The following is a 27,248-nucleotide window of genomic DNA, read 5'->3' as shown; positions in this document are numbered from 1 at the left end:
GGAGGATAGGTTATATGGCTAAATTGAGCGGGGGGGGGGGGGGGGGGGATGGTCAGCGTCTGGTCTCCATGTTAGAGGCGGCTGGCTAGCCCTTCTGTTCTAGCATCCTAAGGGACATTAATCAAGGATGCGTAGGCCCTCCGACGATACAGGAGGTTGGGGGAGAGGCCTGGCAAGCCACCCCTCGAAAACCTCAAATGCAACGAATGAAAACCAAGAGATTTCGAAACGGACTAAACGATACCGACCCACGCAACCGAACAAGGCCAACGTTTGGAAACTCGGGACATGGAACTGCAGGTCCCAAATAGCACCTGGAAGTACCCGCATTCTTGCAGACGAGGCGAGGGCCCGTGGCTTCGGAATAGTAGCACTTCAGGAGGTGCGCTGGAAAGGAGTGACGGAGCGCCCGTATTGCAGTGATTGCATGATCTTCCAGAGCGGTGGTGAAAAGCATGAACTCGGTACGGCGTTCCTGGTCATAGGTGAGATGCGGAAACGAGTGATCGGGTGGTGGCCGATCAACGACCGGATGTGAAGGTTGAGGATTCGTGGCAGGTTCTTCAACCTGAGCATTATAAATGTGCATAGTCCGCACCTTGGAAGCACCGATGACGATAAAGACAATTATTATACGCAGTTGGAGAGGGAGTACGACCGCTGCCCACAACACGACGTTAAAATTGTCATCGGGGATTTTAATGCTCAGGTCGGACGGGAGGAGGCATTTAAACCGACGATAGGAAGTTTCAGTGCCCACCGGCTGACCAACGACAACGGGCTTCGGCTCGTAAACTTCGCCTCCTCCAAGCACATGAACATTCGCAGCACCTTCTTCCAGCACGCACCTCGCTTCAGTTACACCTGGAGATCACCGCAGCAAACACTTTCCCAAATCGACCACGTTCTCATCGATGGAAGGCACTTCTCGGACATAATCGACGTAAGGACCTATAGAGGAGCAAACGTCGACTCAGACCATTTCCAGGTTATGGTTAAGTTACGCCAGAAACTGTGCGTGGCCAACAAACTGCGCTATCAGCCCACCCCAAGGCTCAACACAGACCGGCTGAAACAAGCTGTTGTGGCAAGGGACTTCGCAATCGCGCTTGGGGAAGCGCTGCCGGAGGACATCACTACCGAGGCGATGTCTCTCAATGACCACTGGCGCATGGTGGAGCAAGCCATCAGCAGCACGGCCGAGCGAACAATTGGCCGCGTGACCCATAACCAGAGGTATGAATGGTTTGATGATGAGTGCAGACGAGCACTCTCCGAGAAGAACGCCGCGCGGACCCGCATGCTCCAGCGCGAGACCCGGCAGAACGTGGAAGACTACAGACGACTGAGAAGGCAGCAGACCCTACACTTCCAGGACAAGAAGCGCGGCTTCGAAGAGTCGGACGAGCAACTCATGCAGCAGCTATCCCAGTCGGGGGAAGCTCGTAAGTTCTACAGGATGCTGAATGCGGCACGAAGCGGTTTTACTCCCATGACCACTATATGCCGCAGTGAGGAGGGAGATATTCTGTCGGACGAGCGAGAGGTGATCGACAGATGGAAGTGCTACTTCGACAGACACCTGAACGGAGCAGATACCAGAGCAGACGCAGGAAGCAGAGGAGAGCAACCCTACGACAGCCAGCATGACAATGACGAAGTGCCCCCGCCATCTTTGGACGAAGTCATCAGGGCCATCAAACAGCTGAAATGTAACAAGTCAGCTGGCAGTGATGGTCTGGTGGCCGAACTGTTCAAGATGGGTCCGGAGAGGCTTGCCGTCATCATGCATCGGCTGATTGTTAGGATTTGGGAACAGGAAGAACTACCGGACGAGTGGTAACTGGGTGTCATACACCCAGTGTACAAAAAGGGCGACAGGCTGGACTGTGCTAACTTCCGGGCCATCACAGTCCTGAATGCTGCCTACAAGATCCTGTCCCGAATACTCTTCTGCAGACTTTCGCGCCTTGCTACTGATTTCGTCGGCTGCTACCAAGCTGGATTTGTTGGAGGTAAATCAACTACCGACCAAATCTTTACTCTACGGCAGATCCTCCAGAAATGCCGAGAGCACCAGATCCCTACGCACCACCTGTTCATCGACTTCAAGGCGGCCTACAATACCATAGATCGGACCGAACTATGGAACACCATGCAGCAGCACGGATTCCCTGGGAAGCTGGTACGACTGTTGCGGGCCACTATGGACGGGGTGCAGTGCAAGGTGAGAGTGACGAACATGCTGTCAGAAGCGTTCGAATCTCACCGGGGTCTGAGGCAAGGGGATGGACTCTCCTGTTTGCTGTTCAACATCGCTCTGGAAGGTGTCATGCGAAGCGCGGGCTTCGACATCCGGGGCACGATTTTCACCCGAACTCTCCAATTCCTTGGCTTCGCGGATGACATCGACATCATCGGGTGAACTTCTGCGGGGGTGGGCGAGGCGTACACCCGACTGAAAGCCGCTCAGCGAAGCCGCTAGGATTGGATTGAGGATCAATGCGACGAAGACAAAGTACCTGCTTGCCGGGGGCTCTGACCGTGATAGAGCCAGACTCGGAAGCAGAGTATCAGTTGACGGCGACGTGATGAGGATGCCGGACTCATGCCCCACCAGGAAGGTGCTCGTCAGCGACCCGTTCGGCACGAGGCGTAGAGGAGCACAGCGAGCTCGCTGGCTGGATCAGGTGGAGTCGCACCTGTCGGAGATCGGATGCAACCATGGTTGGAGGACTGCAGCCCAGGACCGAGTTTCCTGGAAACGAATTGGCGACCTGGCCATGTCTACTAGACGTGATGGTACATGAGCAGGCCAAGAAGAAGAACAAGAAGACACACAAAATGCAGCAGAGAAATGGAACATCCAACGAATGCGTTTGCAATTTGCGACCTTAAAGGGGATCGTTATACACACTGAAATACGGTAATTATGATAGACGTTGTGAAATAAACATTAAGTTGTTTCAACTCAGATGCTAGGGTATCATATAAGGACATCTTTACTGATCTTACAAATGAGTCTTGAACTGCATGAGTTTTGCATAATTTTTTATCTTTTATACATCGCATTTGAAAAATATAGCCGGGACGTATTTACTGAACAATGAACATAAAAAGCCAAAGATATGTTATAGTCTTACCTTAAATCCCAAAATGGATCAAACATAGTACTTTCCATATTGCAAAACGTACACTTGAGCGTACTTCTTAACTGCCCGACAAACAGATCCTTTATCATTGAATTTTCTGCCTTAGAATACCATTCCCACAGCATATCTGCTTTATCCTTGTTGCTACGAAATAAATAAAAAAAAAGATAATGTTTCTTTATTTATGCATATAAAAACAATCCTATAATATTACTTGCTCAGTATCCTTTCTTTTTTATGTAACAGTACACAATACACACATTTTTGAGGTGCTTAATGAAATGTCCAAAACAGGATTTATTTGGCGAAATAGGGTATTTTAAATCAGTAACAAAAACCAAATTATCAATATATCACATCACTAAACTCAAGCAACACTGTTTTAAATATGTTATAATAGATGGGCTATAATATACAGATGGATAGATTGTGGGTATAATATACACATGGGCTTATCCCAAGGTGTATGTATTCAGAAGGCTGATTTTTATCACCTCTGTTTCTGAATGAAGATTTTAAGTGTTTTGTGTTTTTGTTAAGCCTCCATAAAACTTCTTTGAGCAAAAGCTTTAACCCGTCCTGTCAAAAAGTCATGTTCAAATTTGCTTATAACAAACATGCTATGAAACCACCTGTACTACGTGCACTTTGATCTTTGTATTTTATTCATATTTTTTGTGGTGTTATTTGTTGAATAGATCTCTATTCCAATTTTTGTGCATTTTTTCAAAATGAAATGTCATAATTCAGGTGTTTAATATGCTACAATTTACACTGTCATACCTGCTCATGAGGTGCTAAAATTATAACTACTAAAACTATCGACTAAAAAAAACTACCCAAGCTCGCAAGCTCTTTAATGCGAGGTTTGTGGGGCTGTGAACGTCTATGGCGGGCAAGCCCTCGCGCGCCCTCACAAATCGCTGTCAATTGCATGGCGGGGTACCAAAGCCTGCGCTGGCCAGCTGATTGGCTGTTGTGGTGTATGCGTTGATTCATGTATGTGCATTGCGGTTGTGCATTGTTATTGGTGGGTGTTAGCATTTATGAATTTGTGACCTTGAGACGATGAGGGAGAAGCTGGGTTGTGATTCAAAGTGTTATCGGTGTATTGATGGTTTATTTTATTTCGTGCCGCTGCTGATGAGACCATTCGATGCCCCTGCCAATTGCGGGTGAAGAAGCCTATTTAAAACAAGCGTAGGAGAACGTCTAACACTAATCTAATTTTTTTCTTATCAAATTTTTAGTCTAACACTAAAAATGGGACTCTGTGTGTGTGTGTGTGTGTGTGTGTGTGTGTGTGTGTGTGTGTGTGTGTGTGTGTGTGTGTGTGTGTGTGTGTGTGTGTGTGTGTGTGTGTGTGTCTCCTTCCGCATTGTCTCCTTCCCGATGCATACGCTGCAGACAGGAGGAAGGATGCACCTCCACAACAAAAAAAACACCGTCATGAACCAACGGCGGATCCAACGGTAGACGGACTAGGCGGTCGCCGAAGATCGCTAGTATGTAGTATGCCGTATGTCTACAAGTGGACAAAGTATTAGCGACAAGGGCCCCCGGAAAGATGGTCGTTGGGGCCCCGTCGCTGGAGAACCATCTGCACGCCGCCCCCCTACTCCTCATGCCAACAACAATTTTAGGACCTGTGACCGATGATCGTAGGGGTACCATGACCAACCTCCCCCTCCACCACCGAAGGCAATTTAAGTATAATGTTCAATCTCATAACAGCTGTATGCCAGTACCCCGTCTTCCCGGTCATCAGCTACCATTTACAGTGGCCTCAACTCGTCTTTCCGCCTAGGGTGCCACCAATTCCCCCACTCCGCCACTATCATGAACACCTTCCTTTCTTTGACTGATCGATCATAACATTCCGGAAAAGCATAGATTCAACAATAATCTGCTCGATAGCTGCTCGAGATACCAAAATATGCGGATTTGTGTGTGATAAATCGTCCCGCTGCGCAAATTCGAGCAGTTTCCAGCGCAGAAAATGCACCAAATTCTGCGCTGGCCAGCGCAGATTTGGCCTGGTCTCCCGCGCTGGATTTCAGCGATTCCTGCGCTGAGTCGAGCAAGTTTAGCGCCATCTGCTGGCGAAATGGACGAACTATTTATGGCGGCGGAGCAAAAAAAACGGTCAAAAAATTTAAAAAAATTGGCGTCCATGTTTTCGTCCGCTTCTCCTCCCTCCCTCGCCCTGCCTTGCCTTACTTGCGCTTCAGCCCGTGTCTTCCGCCGCCAGCTGATTGGCTGTTGCGGTGTATGCGTTGATACTCATATGTGCATTGCGGTTGTGTATTGTTATTGGTGGGTGTTAGCATTTATTAATTTGTGTGTGGCCTTGAGACGCTGTGGGAGAAGCTGGATTGGGATTCAAAGTGTTATCGGTGTATTGATGGTTTATTTTATTTCGTGCCGCTGCTGATGAGACCATTCGATGCCCCTGCCAATTGAGGGTGAAGAAGCCTATTTAAAACAAGCGTAGGAGAACGTCCAACACTAATCTAATATTTTTTTTATTTGAACATGTTTGATGCTTCAACGACCTTCTAAGCATCATGTACCACGATGTATAGTGGCAATAAAATATTTTTTTTAATGTGCCGAAATCCGTCTCGAGTTTTTGGGTCTCGTCACACACACACACAGCGCGGGGAAAGTGACCATTCATTCTATCATGTCGCGATCCCCCACCCCGCCCGGCGCTAGGGATGAGGATGCTACAAGAAAGCTGAACCAACCGTTCTACCGATAAGGTAGTCGTAATCGATCATGAGTGGGCGGGCGGGGTGTAGTGCGTGCATGCGCGACTTCGGGGGTGCGTGCTCGCGAGCGCGCTTTCGTGGGTGCGTGCTGGCGTGCGCGCTTTCATGCTCGCGGGCGCGCGTACATGCGTGTGTGTGTGCGTGCGTGCGTGCTGGCGTGCGCGTGTGTGTGTGTGTGTGTGTGTGTGTGTGTGTGTGTGTGTGTGTGTGTGTGTGTGTGCGTGTGTGTGTGAGTTTGCGCGCGCGTGTTTGTGTGTTTGTGTGTGTGCGTGCGTTGGGAAACCCCAAAACTATTTGATTCTGATGCGTACATTTTCATCCGCTGCGGCTACAAAATACCACGCATTTTCGATCTCGCTATCTGAGAGACAACACAACCATTGGCATTGGCATCTTTGCGATCGGCTCTGCTGTTGGGGGTATTAAAAAGACACATGATTTAAGCAAACGTGCGTGTGATTTGTTGCACATTTATTTCTAATTCAGCTAGCGGACGCAAGTGGAAACAACATTTTGAATTGAATCCATACAAAAGAGGATTCTGGATTTGTTTATTACGGTGCGCGTATGGTGCTGCACCTGTCCGTCCAGAATCTGGTGGCTTGTTGGCTTACAGTCGGTATCATGACGCCGATTGACCGGCATTGCCTTGGAATGGGTTCGGATCGGTAGGTTCATGTTTTGGTCGAGTGCATTCCGTGCATTTGTCGCGCCACAGCGGTAGCCTGGCAGCAACAAAGTCAAGACAAACTCTTACCCGGGTGTGGACTGCTACGCTAAGTTCTTTTTATTATTACTATTATTATTATTGGCATAATAGCCAACGCAATCATGCCGGCCTTTTCAGGACTTGAGTACCACGTAGCCGGATAGTTAGCCCTTGCTGCAGCGGACGGTTCATACGCGATTAGAACCCATGACGGGCATGCTGTTAAGATGTGCGGAACGATAGCGGTGCCGCGGGACCGCTCCTATCCAGCGTGCAACTTGCATACTGCCACAATATCTCCTGCCCGATGCATACGCTGCAGGCAGGGGGAAGAATGCACCTCCACGATAAAAAACCCCAGTCATGAACCAGCGGTTGACCTAACGGTAGGCGGACTAGGCGGTCGCCGAAGATCTCTAGTCTGTAGTATGCCGTATGTCTATCAGTGGACAGATTATTAGCGACAAGGGCCCCGGGAAAGATGGTCGTTAGGGCTCCGTGGCTGGAGAACCATTTGCACTTCCCCTCCCCCCATGGCGACTACAATTTTAGGGCCTGTGACCGATGATCGTAGGAGTCCCATGCCCACCCCCCCCCCCATCCGCTGGCAATTTAAGTATACTGTTCAATCTTCCAACATCTGTGTGTCAGTACCCCCTCCTCAGGGGCCTCAATTCGTCTTTCCGCCTTTCATGAACACCTTCCTTTCTTTGACCGATGGATCATAACATTCCGGAAGAAATTACTTTTGGCGACAGTTTTGCATACACACATGCGCAGGATGCTTAGCATATCTATGTAATCCACAACAGACGAAAGCAAAAGCTTAGTGTTAGAAACGTGTTAGAGCGAATTATGGTTCTGCGCGTTGCACAGCAAACCCTCCATCGTGGGCTAGCGATTCTGTAATCATTTTTACATTGCATCGATGAAACTCATTGCGCTTTTTTGGTTTGATTTGTAAAAATGCAACTTCATCGCCGCAATGTGTATAAACGGTTTTTTAAGCGCCACAGCAACTCATGAGCATTGTCCACACGCGAGAAAGAGATAGCGCTATGGAGGGAAAAAGCACGGACGACGGCTGACAGCGATTGGCCGTCTGACGCACCAACACATTCAAACCTTCGACAGCGCGCTCAGTCCAGGGGTATGAGGCGGAGCCAGGGACGGGCAGCTCGACGAGCTGCTCGACAAATTTGCCGTTGGAGAGAAAAGGAAGGCATGATAAAATTCTCAGAACGCCATAACGCCTTCCGTCGCTTTGCGCAGCGGGGTGTAAAAAGTGTCAAAATTTCGTTTTTGCGTGCGAATGACCTTCTTCTATTGAATGATTATGGCGTCCAATTCGTCTTAGATTAATTTGCTTTAATATCTGGCGAAAAAAAGATACTTTTTTTACAGCATCATTTGGTGAAAATTCGATGGATTTTTGTATAAAATGACTAAACGATCAGTAATACATAAGAATTGGAAGCATAATTTCCCAACGGATAGAGCTAGGAAAGGATCGAAAAATACATTTCACTGTCGATTTTAAAAGGCTGGTTCTAAAAGTCCCTTAAACTTTTGCAGTTTAAGGGAAGTTTAAGGTTCCAGTTTAAGGGAAATAGCTCGAAACCTCGATTTTAGAACTCGAACATGTCAATTGGATATGAACGAAAAATCTGCTTGTCCTCACAAGCTGCTTAAGTACTGAGTCTGTCCTGCATCGGATGCGATTTTATCGGAAGGCCTGTCAGATAACGTCAGACGTACGATTTCGTTTTACGACTGAAAACAATTGATTTCGTTGGACGCTGCATGCGATTTTAGTTGTCAAACTAATTGTGTGGTGTCTTTTAGGAACCAGCTCAATTTAATTGTTCAAAATTGTTAAACTATTAAGATCATAAAAATAAACGCAATATGATACGAAAAGTCATTTGACAGCACGTGCAGTAAAATCGCATGCGATGGAGCACATATACGGGCCTAAGGTACATTGTTTCATAATGGTTTGAAAATCACAAATTAATTCATCTTACTTCATGTTATCGTCAATTTCAGACAAGGGATCCCGCTTGATAGCAGCATTCAAAGCACCATGTAAAGAATCTAAGAAAAACCTTAAAAACTCTTGGGCATCTTGCTGGGCTGATCCTGAATACATTCGGTGTTTGCTAGAGAAAGCGTATTTTAAGTCGGATGGATTAATGCTCCGTTGTGTTCCACTCCACATATTTTTGATAAGCTTTGTGTATTCTGCAATCAAAAAGAAAAAGAAGAAAAACAACATATATTTCTATTTAACTGTTTACCCGTCAATGTAATTCTCAAACCCGCAAAATAATGCAGTTTTTTCTTCCTCGATAAGACGGCATAAAGAATGGAAAAAATAATTTAGAATCCAGGTTGCACGCAAGTATTAAAATTGTATGCAGAATGAGTAAAAATTGGTCAGGGTTAGACCACGGAGCACGGATTACATTAAACGTATTTAATATTGTGAAGTCATTTAAATTTAAAACCAATTTCATTTTTTCGTGCTTTATTTCCCAATCGGGGCGAGTTTTTAAGTGTTTTGCAATTTTTGCAAAAAGACTTGCGTCCAACCTGGGTTATAAGTTCCATTTACCATAAGCTCTTTTTGTCCCCGTGAGGCCTCGCACTTCCTACAACTTCATATCCCCAGCGCCCTCACATCCCGTCAAACATTGCGAGAGTTGCGAGTAGTATCATTTGCTCGAAATCTTATGATATTTTAAATAATCTTTATATTTTATTCATAATTTTATTTTTTTTATTTTTGAGGTGTCATACGTCGAAAATATCACTATTTCAACATTTGTGGATTTTTGCAAAATAAAATGTTAAAATTCAGGTGTTTAGTATGCTACTGTTATACCTGATCTCGGAGTTCTATAATTATAGCTGTTAAAACTAGTGGCGAAAAACTTGCCTAGGCTCGCAAGCTCTTTCGTCCGAGGACTCTGGGACTGTGAACTTGTATGGCGTGTGAGTCCTCGCGCGCCCTCGCAAAACGCTGTCAATTGCATGGCGGGATTTAATCAGCTTGTGATGGCAAGCAGTTTTTTCGCCCATAGTTTTACCAGCATAATTATAGCTCCTCGCGAACTATTTTAACAGCTTGGATCATAGGTAGCTTAATAGCTAAAATTAAATATTTCTTGTTGAAAAATCCACAAAATTGATGATGTGCTCTTGTGGAGGAATTTCAACAGAAAAATATGATTTATGCGGGATAAATGAAATTGACCAATACTTACAAGCAATTTAGAGCAAGAATAATTGTTTGAAAGACTTCAGCGGGATTGGTAAATGTCAACAATCTCGCCATGCTAAACATTGCGAGGGGTTCGAAAAGTTTTAGTTTTGACCAGTTTTTTAAATCAATTATATCGATCCCGCCAACATCATATTTTTCAATTATGATTCCTCCACAAAAGCACATCATCTTTTTGTGTGGATTTTTCGACAAGAAATATCAAATGTCAGCTATTTAGCTAGTTATAGTTATAGCACCGTGAGAGCAGCTATATTAATGCGATTTATGGCTTGCCTGACACCTGAATTTCGTCATTTTATTTTGAAAATTGCAAACAAATGCAAAAAGTGATTATTTCAACAAAAAACGCTGCAGAAAATAAATTATTTAAAATCAATCAAAAGATTAAGATTGTTTTAAATAACATAACATTCGAGCAGAATATACTACTGGTAATCCTCACAATAGCCGGCATCACGAATAAATGAACACATTTTAACAGTCGTTTAAAGTTCATTCTGGTTTAACCGAGTTTATTTGTTGTTCATTCCTGTTAAAATAAACGATCGTCAAAACAGTTAACGACTGCTCGATATCGCATATAGGCAAACACGGGGAAAAAATCGAGCAGTATAATTAAACGACTGTTAATTTGCATCGCATACGCTCTTGACAGTCGTTTGTTTAACGGCGGCATAGGACCAGTCGTTAAAATTAACAAATGAACTCAATGCGTTCGCGATGCCAAATTCTAGCAATTTTTAACGACTCTGGTTAATTTTTAACGACTGTTAATTTTAAACCAATTCTTTCGCGATGCCAGCTAATGTTTAGGGAATTTGCCTTCACAAGCTGCTTATATGCGTGGGTGCTGGGCCTATGAATTTGTATGGAGCTTAAGGTCTCATGCGAGCTCGCATACTGCTGGAATTTTTTTAGCAGGATCTTCAAGCTCGATTGCAAATGACATGATAACCAGTTTATTGTAGCAATTTGAATAAAAAATATATATTTAGTAGTTTGAAAAACAGTGTAAAACACTTGAATGCATGTTACGCATTGTATTAATTTGATACTAACCTGCTAATATAAGATGATCTTTACTAGTACCTCTTTCAGATGATGATTGACCTCGTAGAAATGATGTAAGTTCTCGGGTGTGACTGAGGCATTGAATCATTGAGTTCATGAAGCAAGTATTACCAATATTCCATAGACCACATAAACCTGAAAGGAATTCATACACATTAAACTTTGAAGTCATTTTTTAAGCATGTTTTTTAATCACAAAAAATATCGAGTTAGTCTGTATTGTACAATTGTACCCCGAGGGCTACACAAAAATTGATTTCAACTTATTAGCCTTAATCCTTTCAATAATATAATGAGTAGTACACTATTAAAGTAGTATATTAACAACGTTCCCTACGCATAACGTTTTATATACCTACATTAGCAGAAGGGAGATAGGAAATCGATATGAATGTGCTTTGCTTCCTTTACTCTCTGCAAATGATAGGATAGTCAGCTTAAATGGGTGACTCTCATCCTAGTTACTTAATTCCTCTTTTATTTTGCCTCACAAGGTGAGAACAGAATTAGAACCACATTTTTCCCGTTTCGTAAAAAAAAGTTGTTCTGTGTAAGGAACGTGTCACAAATGCATCAGCTCCAACACATAACACCTTTTTCCATACATAAAGGGATACCAGTTCACGCAGAGGAACAATGTTTCAGCGAAATAATTGTCTAAATGCGATACTTCCCAGCTGGCCAAATCGTACTTAATTTACCCCTATCTTACCGCTAAATTACCGGCAATTTAAGAGTAATTTAATGGTAAATTAGCAGTCCTTAATTTACCCATTCGAGCAGTTTTGAATGATCCTTTTCCTTCTTCTATGTAATTTTTTTCGGCCGAATTGTTTAATAAACAAAACAAAATGTATTTTATTACAGTTTAATGGTAATATTTAATCATTTTCCTTAACTTATACAAACGATTACAACGTATTTTTAGCAAACTCAACTTGAACAGCCGCTTCACCTGGAGAAGGTGATGCACAAATAGCACTAATAAACGCAATTTCTCGGCTATTTTTTACAATTACACCGCCACTAAAAGTTAATTAAAACAATACTCTTTTTGTTCTTATTTATATCTTTTCACTGACAACAAACGACAATAGTTCGTACCGCTAAATTGCTCTTAAATTACTGTTATGACAGTCACAAAACTGCTCGACTGGGTAAATTAACAAAAGGCAGTCTGACTGGGTTGTACAAATTGTGCAAATCCGCCACAGCTTAACCGAATGCCATAGATACACTGCGGAACGCATCACCAACAATTTGGACTCCAGCATTGACACTATCCTATCACCAGATAGCAATTGCGATTGAGACTACCCGGTATAAGTAAATTGCAAGTCAAAAATGGCTTGCAAAGAATAATATTACATTTAAAGTTTTTGAATTAATCTACAAATTAAAAGAGGCAAATGAGGTACATCTGCTCAACGTCTCTATAAAAATAATTAAAAAAACACAGAATATACTCAAAAATTGGATGCACAAAGCCACAGTACAAAGAATTCAAACAACATCTTTTAGAAAAGATGTTCCCGTTTTTTTATATATATCCCCTCTTGTACCCTGCGTTCACTTGCCTTTCTTGCCGACATATCGAAGCACACTACGTATGGCTCTCATGATCTTGTCTATCTTCGACGCTTCAACAACCACTTCCATCTTTTCGACTTCTATGCCTCCTTGAACTCCTTTCGCTCCCTTTCCTTACTACACATCCAAGCCTCTCTCAATTCCTTTCCTGAAGCCCGATCAATCACGTAAGGCTGTAGTATGTAAATGAGTCTTAATGTTTAATCAACCAGAAATGGTGGACAAATTGGCCCAAAAACAACAAACTATCAAACAAACATATTGCAATTATTTGAAAGAATTAGTATGTTTAACGATAACAAAACATAAATTTTAGATTATTCCTACTGTAGCGAAATACCGAAAGAATAGGAGAAATAATGTAGATGTACTGGGAAGAAAAAATCACAAATTTAGTTTTATTCCTATCTTCTGGTGTTGTGGCGTACAAAGAGATCGAGGGCGCGTATTTTGGGGCTATTTATCTCTTTTCTCCCCACCGGCATCGTAATCGTCGTTGCAAAATGGAGTGCACTGTATCCCTCTGTTGACCTTTGTCGCAGAACCCTATAAATTCGCACGATAACTAGAAGTTGTGACTACTGCGTTTGTTTACGTTGGCGAAACCCCACAACACCTACATATCCTGTATAATTACAGTGATTGAAAAAATGATGTTTTATTCAGTTGTTTGACGGAATATCACGTCTTACATTTTCTATTAGATCCCATATAATTTTTTACATCGCATCTCATGAAGTACAGACACGTGCCTTATGCATTGATATAATCTTGTTGCGTACAACATTTTTGCTGACAAAATGTATGGATGTGACAGCTAGCACAACTTTGTTGCTGGCCAAATTCAAACCAATATGATTTTTGTCTAGCGACATTTTCTATTTATCTTGGTTATAGTAAAAAGGTGTATATGAAATGACTCAGCAGCAGTGTGCGTTTTGTTGTTATCTGTTTAATTTAGAATCAATAAAAAAAAAAATCAATAAAAATCCTCGCGCCAGGCTCTGTTGTTGGGGGTGTAAAAAAGACCCACGATCGAAACAAATGTGGATGTGATATGTACAACGTTTCTTTCCAATTCAGCTAGAGGCCGCAGTGGAAACATTTGTAATTGAATCCATACAAAAGAGGATTCTGGTTTTGTGTTTTACGGTGCGCGTATAATGCTGCACCTGTCCGTCCAAAATCTTGCGGCTTGTTGGCTTGGAGTCGGTATCATAACGCCGAGCAAACGGCCCTGCCTTTGAATGGGTTCGGATCGGTAGGTTCATGTTTTGATCGAGTGCATTCCGTGCACTTGTCGCGTCACAGCGGTAGCCCGGCAGTAACAGAGACAAGCCAATTTCTTCTCCGGGTGTGGACTGTTATGCTAAGTTCTTTTTATTATTATTATTATTTTTATTATTATTGGCGTAATAGCCAACGCGATCATGCCGGCCTTTTCAGGACTTGAGTACCACGTAGTCGGAGCCGGTGACTAACCCCTTGCTACGGCCAATGGTACATACGCGATTAGAACCCACGACGGGCATGCAGATGTGCGGAATGATGGCGGTGCCACGGGCCCGCTCCTATCCAGTGTGCAACTTGCATACTGCCACACTGTCTCCTGCCCGGTGCATACGCAGCAGGCAGGGGGAAGGATGCACCTCCACGATAAAAAAAAAAACATCGTCATGAACCAGCGGTGGATCTAACCGTAGGCGGACTAGGCGGTCACCGAAGATCTCTAGGCTGTAGTATGCCGTATGTGTACAATTGGACAGAGTATTAGCGACATCCGGAAAGATGGTCGTTGGGGCTCCGTGGCTGGAGAACCATTTGCACTTCCCCTCCCCCCATGGCGACAACAATTTTAGGGCCTGTGACCGATGATCGACCATCTCGAACCCATGGCAAACCTCCCCCCCCCCCCCATCCGCTGGCAATTTAAGTATACTGTTCAATCTTCCAACAGCTGTGTGTCAGTATCCCCTCCTCAGGGGCCTCAATTCGTCTTTCCGCCTTTCATGAACACCTTCCTTTCTTTGACCGATGGATCATAACATTCCGGAAGAAAACATATTTGGCGACAGTTGTGCACACACACGCAGGCTCACACCCATGCGCAGACAGCTCAGCATATCTGTGTAATCTACAATATACGAAAGCAAAAGCTTAGTGTAACAAAGTTATGTTTAATGCTTAACACGTTCAGATCGATGGAAGGCCCCACTGCCTGCGAGTGAACTTTCCAGGATGCCGGTATCATAATCACCTTGCGTTCTAGATGCCGGCAGAACGTAAAGTTGATGAAAATCAGCGCTGGGCTGAACGTGTCAATGCGAAATAGGGTTCAGCGCGTTGCGATTATTTGGTTTGATTTGTGAAAATGCAACTTCATCGCCGCAATGTTTGTTAACGGCATTTTTAGGCGCCACAACAGCTCGCGGGCATTGACCACAAGTGAGAAAGAGATAGCGCTATGGAGGGATAAAGCACGGACGACGGCTGACAGCGATTGGCCGTCTGACGCACCAACACATCCAAACCTTCGACAGTGCACTTAGGCGAGGGGTATGAGGCGGAGCCAGGGACGGGTAGCTCGACGAGCTGCTTGACAAATTTGCCGTTGGAGGAAAAAAGATGGCATGATAAAATTCTCCGAACGCCATGATTTCTTCCGTCGCTTTGCACAGCGGGATGATAAAATTCTCCGAACGCTATGATTTCCTTCGTTGCTTTGCACAGCGGGTGAGAACGCACTGGTTCGAAGTGCGCACTGTGCGCACAGCACACTTAGGGCAGTGTGCGTGTGCGCACAGCTCACTAAATTTAGTTACTTTACCCAAAACTAATCCTCTAACCAGACATTGACACCTATCGCCAACGACGTTAACCACCAGTCGATACATATATTGGCCAATATAATAACAAATATGGCGGATTGGTTTCGCGAAGCGGCAAATTTGTCGATCGATAAAACGGTGGAAGCAACTGTCATGGCTGCTTTAGCAATAATGGGTAAAAAGTCGAGCAGTCGTAAAAAAAGTCGGTAATTTGTATAGCGAACGGTAAAAATCGGCCATATCGATCGATATAATTATCAACTACTTCGAAAAAGTTGATAAACAGTGCAGAGTGCACATTCTACGTGAGTCAGACTGCGATTTGGAATAATAAATCTTGAATTAGAATATATAATTTATATGTAGTGTGTATCTAGTATGAGTGTATATTTGTAAGAGTAGTGCGTAAGTATTCGTAAGTAGTAATAAGAGTATTGGTATATAAGCAGGAAATACAGTCAGCCGCATACGAACTCACTCATTGTTTCATGGATTAATTCTGAACAGCGTTTAAAGATATTTGGTACAGTATCGGATAATAAGATAGGGCCTTTTTTGCAACGCAGCATGCACCGGTTGGGACAGGTTTATGTGTGGTTTGTATTTGTTTGTGTTTGTGTGTGTGTGGGTGTGTGTTAGTATGTTTTTATGTGTGTGTGTGTGTGTGTATGTTTGAGTGTGTATTGGTGTGTGTGTGTTTGTGTCACTAGTATGTCGTTTCGAATAAATTTGTTAGTAGTTTCTTTTTGAATTTTGGGTTAGCTTTTGTTGTAATTAGCAGGACCACTGCTCTCGCGAGCAGTGTTTCTTCGATCTATTAACAATTTTACGGTTTTCTTTCGCCGTGGTCTTCTGAGGACGTCCGGGTGCCTTGCGCGTTTCGGTTGTCCAAGCGCGTTTCGATTGTCCAAGCACGTTTTGGTTGTCCAAGCGCGTTTGCCACAAATGTGCGTGATCGTTCCATCACGAACTCACGAAGCCGCCATTCGCTTTATGATATGGCGCTGATAATCGGTACAATGTTTACCTCGACCCATTGTAGCAAATATTGCTTGCTTAGACCGTCAAGAACACACTGGAAAAAAACTTGGACACAACTGATGCCGTGCACTGTCGGCGTTCTGGTTTTATACGCGATGAACTACATCGTTATCGAGAAGCAAAAAAAGCGTGTTGATAAAAATTTGCAATGAGTAAGCGAGTAAGCATCAACCCATTTAAATGGAGAACAGAATACTGCCGCGCTACTCTCTCACACACACACACACACACACACACACACACACACACACACACACACACACACACACACACACACACACACACACACACACACACACACACACACACACACACACACACACACACACACACACACACACACACACACACACACACACACACACACACACACACACACACACACACACACACACACACACACACACACACACACACACACACACACACACACACACACACACACACACACACACACACACACACACACACACACACACACACACACACACACACACACACACACACACACACACACACACACACACACACACACACACACACACACACACACACACACACACACACACACACACACACACACACACACACACACACACACACACACACACACACACACACACACACACACACACACACACACACACACACACACACACACACACACACACACACACACACACACACACACACACACACACACACACACACACACACACACACACACACACACACACACACACACACACACACACACACACACACACACACACACACACACACACACACACACACACACACACACACACACACACACACACACACACACACACACACACACACACACACACACACACACACACACACACACACACACACACACACACACACACACACACACACACACACACACACACACACACACACACACACACACACACACACACACACACACACACACACACACACACACACACACACACACACACACACACACACACACACACACACACACACACACACACACACACACACACACACACACACACACACACACACACACACACACACACACACACACACACACACACACACACACACACACACACACACACACACACACACACACACACACACACACACACACACACACACACACACACACACACACACACACACACACACACACACACACACACACACACACACACACACACACACACACACACACACACACACACACACACACACACAAGTAACGTGTGTCGATCACAAAAGGTCGACATGCGAGAATCCAGCAGGCCGACAGCATGACCGTTGCGATAGTAGGCGATGGAAAACGACCCAATTCAACCGACAGTCATTTCGAGTAGCACTACGCGCCAACAACTTCCAGGAGAGAGCGGTGAGCCATTGGTATGATCGAGGCACTTGTCGTCGCCTGCAGTGAAACTATGCAACGGATCTCTGGGCTTCACAAGAGCCCACATCACGACATGAATTGGTGGACCCCAGAGATCAAGCGCCTACGTGATGATTGCCTTGCCGCGCGAGAGAGAGTACAACTGTCTCACGATTTGGAGGAGAGGAGCATGGCGGCAGCAGCCCACCGTACAGCGAAAAGTCTGCTCGAGAAGGCCATCCGTACCAGCAAGCGCCAACAGTTCCAGGAGCTGATAGACATTGCCGAGACCAACGATTTCGGAACCGGTTATAGGGTGGTGATGTCCCGACTGCGGGGTAGCCCTGGGCCGCCTGAAACGGATCGCACCGAACTGGAGAGGATTGTCTCTGACCTGTTCCCCACGCACCCACCCGTATCATGGCCTGTCTCTTCAGATGCTCCAACGACCGTCCCATCAGACAGCAGAGTAGAACCGCAAGAACTACTATCTATCGCTGCCGGGATGGTAACGAGGAAGGCCCCAGGGTTGGACGGGATCCCGAACGCTGCGGTGAAACGCGACTGGTACTACTCCCGAAGCCTGGCAAACCCCTCGGAGAGAGCAGCTCGTATCGACCGCTGTGCATGCTTGACGCACTTGGAAAGGTACTGGAGCGGCTCATCCTCAATCGCCTGAATCGTCACATCGAGCAACAAGACTCACCGCAGCTGTCTGATGCCCAGTATGGATTCCGCCGAGGACGTTCTACCATCAGCGCGATCCAGCGTGTTGTTGACGCGGGCACAGCGGCCAGGTTGTTCCGCCGCACGAACCCCCACGATAAACGCTGCCTGATGGTGGTGGCACTGGACATCCGCAATGCATTCAACACTGCCAACTGGCAGGCAATCGCCGACGCGCTGTAAAATAAGAATGTCCCGTCATACCTGATGAAGATGATAGGAGCCTACTTTGAAGGACGCAAGCTGCTGTTTGACATTAGCGAAGGCCCTGTCGAACATCACATCAGCGCAGGAGTTCCACAGGGGTCCATACTGGGCCCTACACTGTGGAATATGATGTATGACGGGGTTTTCGGAGTTGGGCTGCCGCCGGGGGCAGAGATCATCGGTTATGCTGATGACCTGGTGCTATTAGTCCCAGGCACAACTCCGACAACAGCAGCAGCAGCAGTGGAGGAAGCAGTGGCAGCAGTGGAACAGTGGCTTCTCGAGCATCGCTTGGAACTGGCTCATTCTAAGACGGAGATGACGGTGATCTCCAGCCTCAAGCAGCCTCCAGAGGAAGTTTCTATCACTGTCGGCGGAGTGAACGTGCCGTTCTCGCGCTCCATAAAATACTTGGGAGTGCGTGTACATGACCACCTATCATGGGTACCCCACGTTAAGGAGATAACTCTGAAGGCCACGCGGATTGTGCACGCCGTCAATCGACTCATGCCAAACCTCCATGGGCCAAGGACGTCGAAGTCTCGCTTGCTGGCAAATGTGGCCGACTCGACCATGCGCTACGCAGCACCTGTATGGCACGAAGCGATTGGCAATCAAGAGTGCTGCAGATTACTTCGTCGGGTGCAACGTAAGTCGGCAATTGGCGTGGAAAGAACGTTCCGAACGGTTCGTTACGAGACTGCAGTGTTGCTTGCGGGTCTCTTGCCGATCTGCCTGGCAATCAAGGAGGACACCCGAGTGCACAGTCGCCGTGGAACAGGTTTAAACTGTGCAATACGGAGGAAGGAGCGCCAGCGGTCCATGGAAGAGTGGCAAGCAACGTGGGACGCAGACGCCGCCAACGAAAGAGCCAGCAGATACGTCAGATGGGCACACCGCGTAATTCCGGACGTGGGATCCTGGCAGTCACGGAAACACGGAGACGTCACGTTCCACCTATCCCAGGTACTTTCCAGCCACGGTTTTTTCCGGGAGCACCTGTGCGGTATGCAGCTCACGTCGTCCCCGAACACTCAACCCGAACAGAGCTGCTGCACGGAGTCGTCCCGGAAACGCTGCTTGAACACATGCTCCAGAGCCCAGAGAACTGGAGTAATGTATGTGAGGCCACCAAGCGGATAACATCAGCGCTACAGCAGGATTGGGACGAGACCCGGCGAGAGCTGGCCGAACAAGGCGCCCCACGTGTGGCCGATAATCAACATAACCAAGAGAATGTCCGCACCTCGTTGTACAGTGCGAGGAACACCAGGGAAGAGCAACGGGGTAGACGCCACCCAACACCATCACCTCCACCCGGAGCGGTAGGGAGGCGGGCAGAAGTCCGATCTCTTGGGGAGCGCTATCGCAGGCAGCTACTGGTAGTTGAAGAGCGTCGGCGAATATCCGGCCACAGTGTCGGTGGAGTAATCTCGCAGGAGGATGGAACATGTACTCGCAGGAGGATGGAAATAAACATGTGTTAGGTGCCTGGCGCACGGGAAAGAGAGGCTCCGAGGAGCAGTAAAAGCCCTCCCTCATAGACCCCTCGTGGGGCAAGAGGGAAGGGAGTGGGCGAGGACAGGGGATATAATGTGTAAACCAATAAGAACAATAAAACCTGTCCGTGATCTAAAAAAAAAAAAAACACACACACACACACAAGTAACGTGGTAAAACAAGTCCACCGTGCGATGAAGGCCTTTCTTATTGTCCGATACTGTATAATATTCACTAACTCGTTAAGGCTCACGATTAAGCTGAACTGGGATGTAACAACACAAACATTTGCCCAACTAGTAAGACACCACAAATATAGAAATACTAACCTCCGTCAGAGAGCTATTTTGGCAAACACCTTCCTTACATTTTAATTGTGGTTTATAGGTTCAGTTATATCTTTAAACAAGAAACATACAGCTAAACTCACATCATTATTAGATGAATTCATGTGGCCAAAAGGAGGATTAAGAATAAGCATGAATCAGCTTGCTCTTCCCAAATCTAGAGGAGGATTAAATCTACTGATACCAAAATTAAAGCTACCATCATTGATAACAAATAGATACTTAAAAGAACAACACTGTACACTGCCCTTCACATCCAGAATTAAACAGAGGATCCCCCTGATATACAATTAATCCCCAAAAACTATCCATATCTGGAAACTTTAACCATAGAATGTGCATATCTAACAGAACGCATGATAAAGATCCCTACAGCAAGGGAAATACATAAAACAATGATTAAATTTATTCCTCCTCCTTCATTTACACAAAATACATACTCAGCATTAAAATGGAACAAAATATGGCGAAATATCAATTCAAATGAACTCAGCTCGAAACAAAGAACCTTATACTATTTACTAGTAAATGAAAAAATTAATACTCAGGACCAAAAATTTAAACATAATTTCAAATCGGTTAACAGTCCAAATTGCTCATTTTGCGGAATTACTGAAACATTAGAACATAAATTTCAAAACTGCAGACAAATAGAAGATTACTGGGAAATGTTTAAAGAAATTATTGAATCGTACCACATAAAACCTCTTGCATTCAATGAATTATCTAAACCAGAACTGAGAGGCATAAATAAGCAAAATGGAAAAAAAATAATCAGTCTTTTCATCAACTACGTAGAATTGATAGAAAATAATGAAATAAAACAAATAACGAATAAAAATACGTTGAAGGTCATGATAAGTTAGGGAATAGTTTGTGAAAAATACACGGATTGGTATTGTTTTAATAAAAAAAAATAAAAAAACAGTCGAGCAAGCAAGAGCATTTGTATTAGATACAACAGTTGGCGACGAGGATAATTCGGTCCGTGTGCTAAAGTCTATAGTCAGCAGAAAGTAAAATAGTCCAAAAATGTCGTTACTGGTGAAATAGAATCCTTCGTAATGGGTGAAAGTTTTCGTAAATACTTGAAAAGAATGAACATTTTCTTTCAAGTGAACGAGATAGAGCCGTCTAAAAAGACAGTGATGCTGTTAACACTAGGAGGAGCGTCACTATACAGTCTGATATCGAAGATGGTATCACCGGAGGAGCCGAAATTGTGCAATTATGAAAAGCTGTGTATAAAACTTAAAGAACAATTTGAGCAAAAAGTGAATGTGGTGGCTGAGCGTTACAATTTCCGTCACTGCATGTAGAAAGAACATTCCATTGCTGAGTACGTTATGGAATTGAAGGCCAATGCACAAACATGAAAGTTCCCATCGTTTTTATCGGAAATGTTGCGTGATCAATTGATGGCTGGTGTACGGGACGACGGTTTGAGGAAGCGCCTGCTAAGAGAGTCTGACCTGACTTTCGAGTAAGCCGAAAGCATCGCGAGAACATGGGAAGCGGCGGAAGAGCAGAACGAGACTTTTGCGGTAAATTAGGCACGCGCCTAAAAGTAGCGTCGGTGCGCAGCACTACAACTACGTCGGGAGCAGTTATCACCCACAAAAGCAGAGCAACGTACACGCAATCGACAGAAAGTGTTACCGGTGTGGGAGACTACACAATCCATAAACATGTCCAGCACGATCGTGGCAGTGTTTTATATGCGAGAAGATCGGGCATGTGTCGTGTTGTAGAAATGAGAATATGCGAGTGCAAAGTTTGAAAACGTACGACAGAGAGGTTCCGCTCGCACACATATCAAACGAAAAAAAGTTAAGTGAACCAGAAGAGTGTATGTCAAACGTTAACGGTATCGATGTAGTATTTGAGATTGGTAGCGGAGTGTGTAATACGGAATTACCAGAGGATGTTTACCTCGAGAAATTTAGAAATGTGAAGTTTCCAACACAATTACGTTTCATACCGGCGTCAGAGCAAAGGTTAATCCCTTTGGGTAAAAAGATAGTGGATGCTACACAAAATAACAAAACGGTTAATAATTCGTAAATTGTAATAATTCCAAGCTCTGTAATGGGATGGGATCCGAAGTCCCATTGAGGGATAATGCAGACTCTCCCATGCAAATCCTATTCCGACACGTCCTCGTCGTTCAGAGTGGTAACATGTGTCACCACATATCCAAGCTTGGGTACACGGGCCTGACCCAACCCCTTGAGCGGATGGTGGCATATAGCAAACCAGGAGGAGGGTGGGTATCCGGGAAACTGGGTGCCTGAACGTCGGGGGGGGGGGCAACCTGACGCCAAACAAAATGGTTACGTGGGCGCGGGGCAAGTCACCCAGTCCCATGAATCTACGACTACGGAAAGCCACAGAAATTTTCGAAACGGACATCCCGATACCGACCATACGCAATGCCCCCGGACTACTCTGAAAATGGGCTCACGGAACGCACGCACTCTAAGCGAAGCTGGAGCCTTGAAAACACTTGATGATGCCCTAGCCACACTGAGCATGGACCTCGTAGCTTTTCAAGAGATTCGGTGGCTAAGGAACGGTGTGCACAACAGGCGTGGTAAGCATTGCTACGACATATGCTACAGCTGCCACGACCTCCATCGCGTGCTCGGAACGGGTTTCGCCGTAGGTCCCCGGTTGAAACCTGCAATCATGAATTTCAAGGCTATAAACGATAGGCTATGCACCCTGCGCATGCGAGGCAAATTCTTTAATATAAGCCTCATAAACGTTCACGCCCCTACCGAAGAGAAAGAGGAAGAGGAGAAGGACCTTTTTCACGGCCGCCTCGCTAGAATCATAAATGCGTGCCCCAGACATGCCCTCATAATCATTCTGGGGAATTTCAACGCAAAAGTCGGTAGGAAGCCAATGTACCGCCAATACACTGGCTGTCACAGTCTGCATGAGCACAGTAACGATACAGGGTTTCGAATCATATAAGGGAATAGTTCAACCACTTAGGCGAATGTTGCAAATCGGTAGGGGAATGTTGCAAGCAAGCTGTGGATGTTTGCAATCACTTAGGGGAGTTTTGCAATCGATTAGGGGAATGTTGCAAGCGTACTGTGGAGCTGTCATCAGACTGTGGGTGCCGCTGTAAATACCTTAAAATATTTTCGTCAATCTAACTAACTTATCATGTTTAATTATGGCTCCGCAGCAGGATTTCTTTAGTTTATCATGTGTACAGCAGAATCCCACACGAAAACAACTCCAAACGATGTTTTTAAAAAAACATCATCGGTATCAATTCGAAGCTTTTTACACCGGCACCCACCGTCTGATGACAGCTCCCCAGTACGCTTGCAACATTCCCCTAATCGATTGCAAAACTCCCCTAAGTGATTGCAAACATCCACAGCTTGCATGCAATATTCCCCTACCGATTTGCAACATTCCCCTAAGTGATTGAACTATTCCCTTACATGATTCGAAACCCTGTAATGGTAGTAGATTGGTCCAGTTCGCCGCAGCGAACAATCTGGTTGTAGGAAGTACCAAATTTGCGCGCAAGAAAATCCACAAGATTACATTGGCGCACCCTGGTGGAGAATCCTTCAACCAGATCGATCACGTGTTAATAAGCCGCCGACGACAGTCCAGTCTGTTAAATGTCAGAACATATCGAGGAGCCATTATCGATTCCGATCACTATTTGGTTGGCTTAGTGATACGTTGTAGAATCGCCCACCCCCGCGCCAATGGGGGCGGAGAAAACACGCAGCCTCGGCTCAACACGGACTCTCTAAGGGACATTACTGTCCAACAGGTATTCAAAGAGGCTTTAGAAGAGCCTCTACTACCAGAAAACAGTTATAAAACTATGAGCGAGAGGTGGTACGCTCTATTTGTTTATTTGTTTATTTGTAAATGTTAAGTAATTGGCCATCATTGGCCTTATCACTGATCTTATAAACTAAACTTATAATAACATAAAGCATCACTGTACAATGTAACATCAGCACAAAATAAATAACACAGAGTTTCACAGCAAGAAAAACAGGTTAACTTAGGGAATTCCAGTCAAAAGAGTCATAATGTGCATTAAATCTAATAGCCATCGCAGTCAAAGGTTCATTATCGCTATATGCACGTCTAGTTTGGTCAACTCTTAGTAGCCTAAAGTTTCTTAAAGTACGAGCAGGTACGTGGAAATTAACTCTAGCTAAAAGGTCCGGTGAATCTATCTTTCCTAGGATGATTTTTTTCATGAATAAGATTTGCGCCGTTTCGCGACGAGTAGCGAGAGACTCGAGTCCAAAAATTAAACACCGGGCATGATAACTAGGTCTCGCTGCTACGTTACGCCAGGGTGTGAACCGTAAGACCAAACGGGTGAATTTTTTCTGCACTGACTCAATCTTATTCGACCATAACGACGACGATGGGCACCAAACTACTGAGGAGTATTCTAAGATGGATCTGACTAGTGATTTGTAGAGTGCGACAAGACAATGTGGGTCGGAGAATTCTCTCGACTGCCTGCGTATAAATCCTAGCATTCTGTTCGCTCTATCAATAATTTCGTTATGGTGCACATGAAAGTCAAGTTTACGGTCAAGGGTAACTCCTAAGTCTTTTACTGCACTGTGTCGTTGTAATTGTGTACCGGAGATGCAGTAGTTAAACACTATTGGACAATTAGAACGGTGAAACGACATGGACAAACATTTATCAACAGAAATTTGTAGATCGTTGTTCAGACACCAGTCGGAAAAAGAGTCGATCGATGCTTGCAGGACAAGACAATCACCAAAACACCTCACAGGAAAAAAAAGTCTAAGATCGTCCGCATACAATAAACATTCAGATTCCCTTACTACAGTAGTAACGTCATTGAAAAATAGAGAAAACAGCAAAGGTCCAAGGTTACTACCCTGTGGCACGCCTGAACAACTCACGAATTCCCTAGATGTCATACATTCAACTTTCACGCGATATCGACGATTGGTGAGGTAAGATTCGAACCGCTCCACTAAAGGGGTAGAGAATCCAAGATGAGCAAGCTTCGCCAACAGCAAACGATGATTCACCCGATCAAAGGCAGCCTTAAGGTCGGTATAGATGACATCCATCTGGGCTCCCGAAGCGAATGCAGCATGGCAGTGAGATAAAAACTCCACCAAATTGGTGGTCACACTGCGGCGAGGGAAGAACCCGTGTTGGCGTGTTGATATCAGCGAGCGGCAACAGTTCAAGAGCGAGTTCTGGACGACGACTTCAAAAACCTTAGCACCTGCAGGCAAAGTAGTAATGCCACGGTAGTTTTCCACTAAGCTCTTATCCCCCTTTTTATGCACAGGAAACATGTAGGACGATTTCCATGCTGCTGGAAACATACGCTGATTGAGAGAGAGTGTGAAGATACGAGCCAGAGGTCCGGCCAAAACTTCGCTGCATTTGGCAAGAACTGCGGTTGGAATACCATCAGGTCCAGGGTTGTAGGATGGTTTGACCTGCTTGAGCGCCTTTAGCACAGAATCTCTGGAGATGTTTATGTCACGCACATTAACATCGACAGCGTCGGAGGGCACGTTGTTGAGAGCAGCATCCAATGAGAAGCCAGGAGCTTCAGTGGCAAACGAACTCATGAAACGATCGGCAAATAAATTGCTGGTTTCCTCTTTGGTACACGAAGTTGTTCCATTAAAGGAAACTATAGCTGGCAGGGAGCTGTTTTTCCGTTTTGTGTCGACATACCTCCAATATTTTTTCGGTTTTCTTCTTAAGCTGAACTGTATACGAATCAAAAAACGAGAGTGTAGTTGTCTATTACAGCTTCTATATACATTGTGTGCAGCGATGAACCGCAATCTCGATTGTTGTGTTCCACTGTTTTGGTAAAACTGATAGCAGGAAGATTTGTTTCGTTTTAAACGGCGTAATTGAGCATTACCCCACGGTGGACCCTGTCGTGGACGTTTTATAGGGCAACAGGCAGATAAATGTTCCATAAATTTCCGATTGAACATATCGAGTGCATGGTTTACGTCCGAGTTTCCATCAAGGAATGACCAGTCAGAGGATTGCAGTAGATCATTTAGAATCAAAAAGTTTGTGCGACTGTAGTCGAGCATGCCTGATTCTTGATGTGATGTTGTGTGATGTTCTGCTTTGGCTAAGCCATTCGGCAGGCATAGCTCTATAGGCGGATGATAGCAATCAATAGCAACTATGGGGAAGGGTGCTATTGCCGGTGGAGAGCATTGTTGCAGGATATCGTCGCATACAAAGATCAAATCGAGGTAGTTATTCGATGCATTATGATTTTTGTTAATCTGGTATAGTCCGTTGCTATTCATACAATCAAGAAGAAGGCGACAGTTGTCCGTGATCCTCGAGCATTCGTAGTCAACTTGGAGCATAAGTGGATTTGTTTCATCGGGTATCCAATTCAGGTTTGACAAATTGAAGTCCCCGAATAACAAACACATTTCATTAGCTTTACACGCTACGTCGTCAATAGTTGAACAGATTGTGTGAATAACCGACGTGTTATTTGCCATGTCAGGAGGAACATACATTGCGCCGATAACATACGTTTTCTTAATGCTGTAAATCTTTAACCAAAGT

General features: G+C 45.0%; 1 protein-coding gene across 10 annotated transcripts in view; it reads right to left on the bottom strand.

Annotated features, from left to right (window-relative positions):
* LOC120949189 (ubiquitin carboxyl-terminal hydrolase Usp2) overlaps nucleotides 1–27,248 on the bottom strand; it is a 195,739-nt gene that overhangs the window by 32,811 nt on the left and 135,680 nt on the right. For 8 of the 10 annotated variants that reach the window (XM_040366298.2, XM_040366309.2, XM_040366290.2 and 5 more), the window contains 3 exons: nucleotides 10,984–11,130; nucleotides 8,663–8,879; nucleotides 3,144–3,296 (listed from right to left, as the gene is read on the bottom strand). In XM_040366298.2, the coding sequence (XP_040222232.2) occupies nucleotides 3,144–3,296; nucleotides 8,663–8,879; nucleotides 10,984–11,130 (517 nt within the window). The remainder of the gene's footprint in view (nucleotides 1–3,143; nucleotides 3,297–8,662; nucleotides 8,880–10,983; nucleotides 11,131–27,248) is intronic. The other 2 variants (XM_049606622.1, XM_049606625.1) reach the window with 2 other exon arrangements.

The sequence above is a fragment of the Anopheles coluzzii genome, chromosome X, assembly GCF_943734685.1.
Source record: "Anopheles coluzzii chromosome X, AcolN3, whole genome shotgun sequence".
Classification (NCBI taxonomy): domain Eukaryota; kingdom Metazoa; phylum Arthropoda; class Insecta; order Diptera; family Culicidae; genus Anopheles; species Anopheles coluzzii.
The sequence above is the reverse complement of the archived record's forward strand: the minus strand, read 5'-3'. Positions and strand labels throughout refer to the sequence as shown.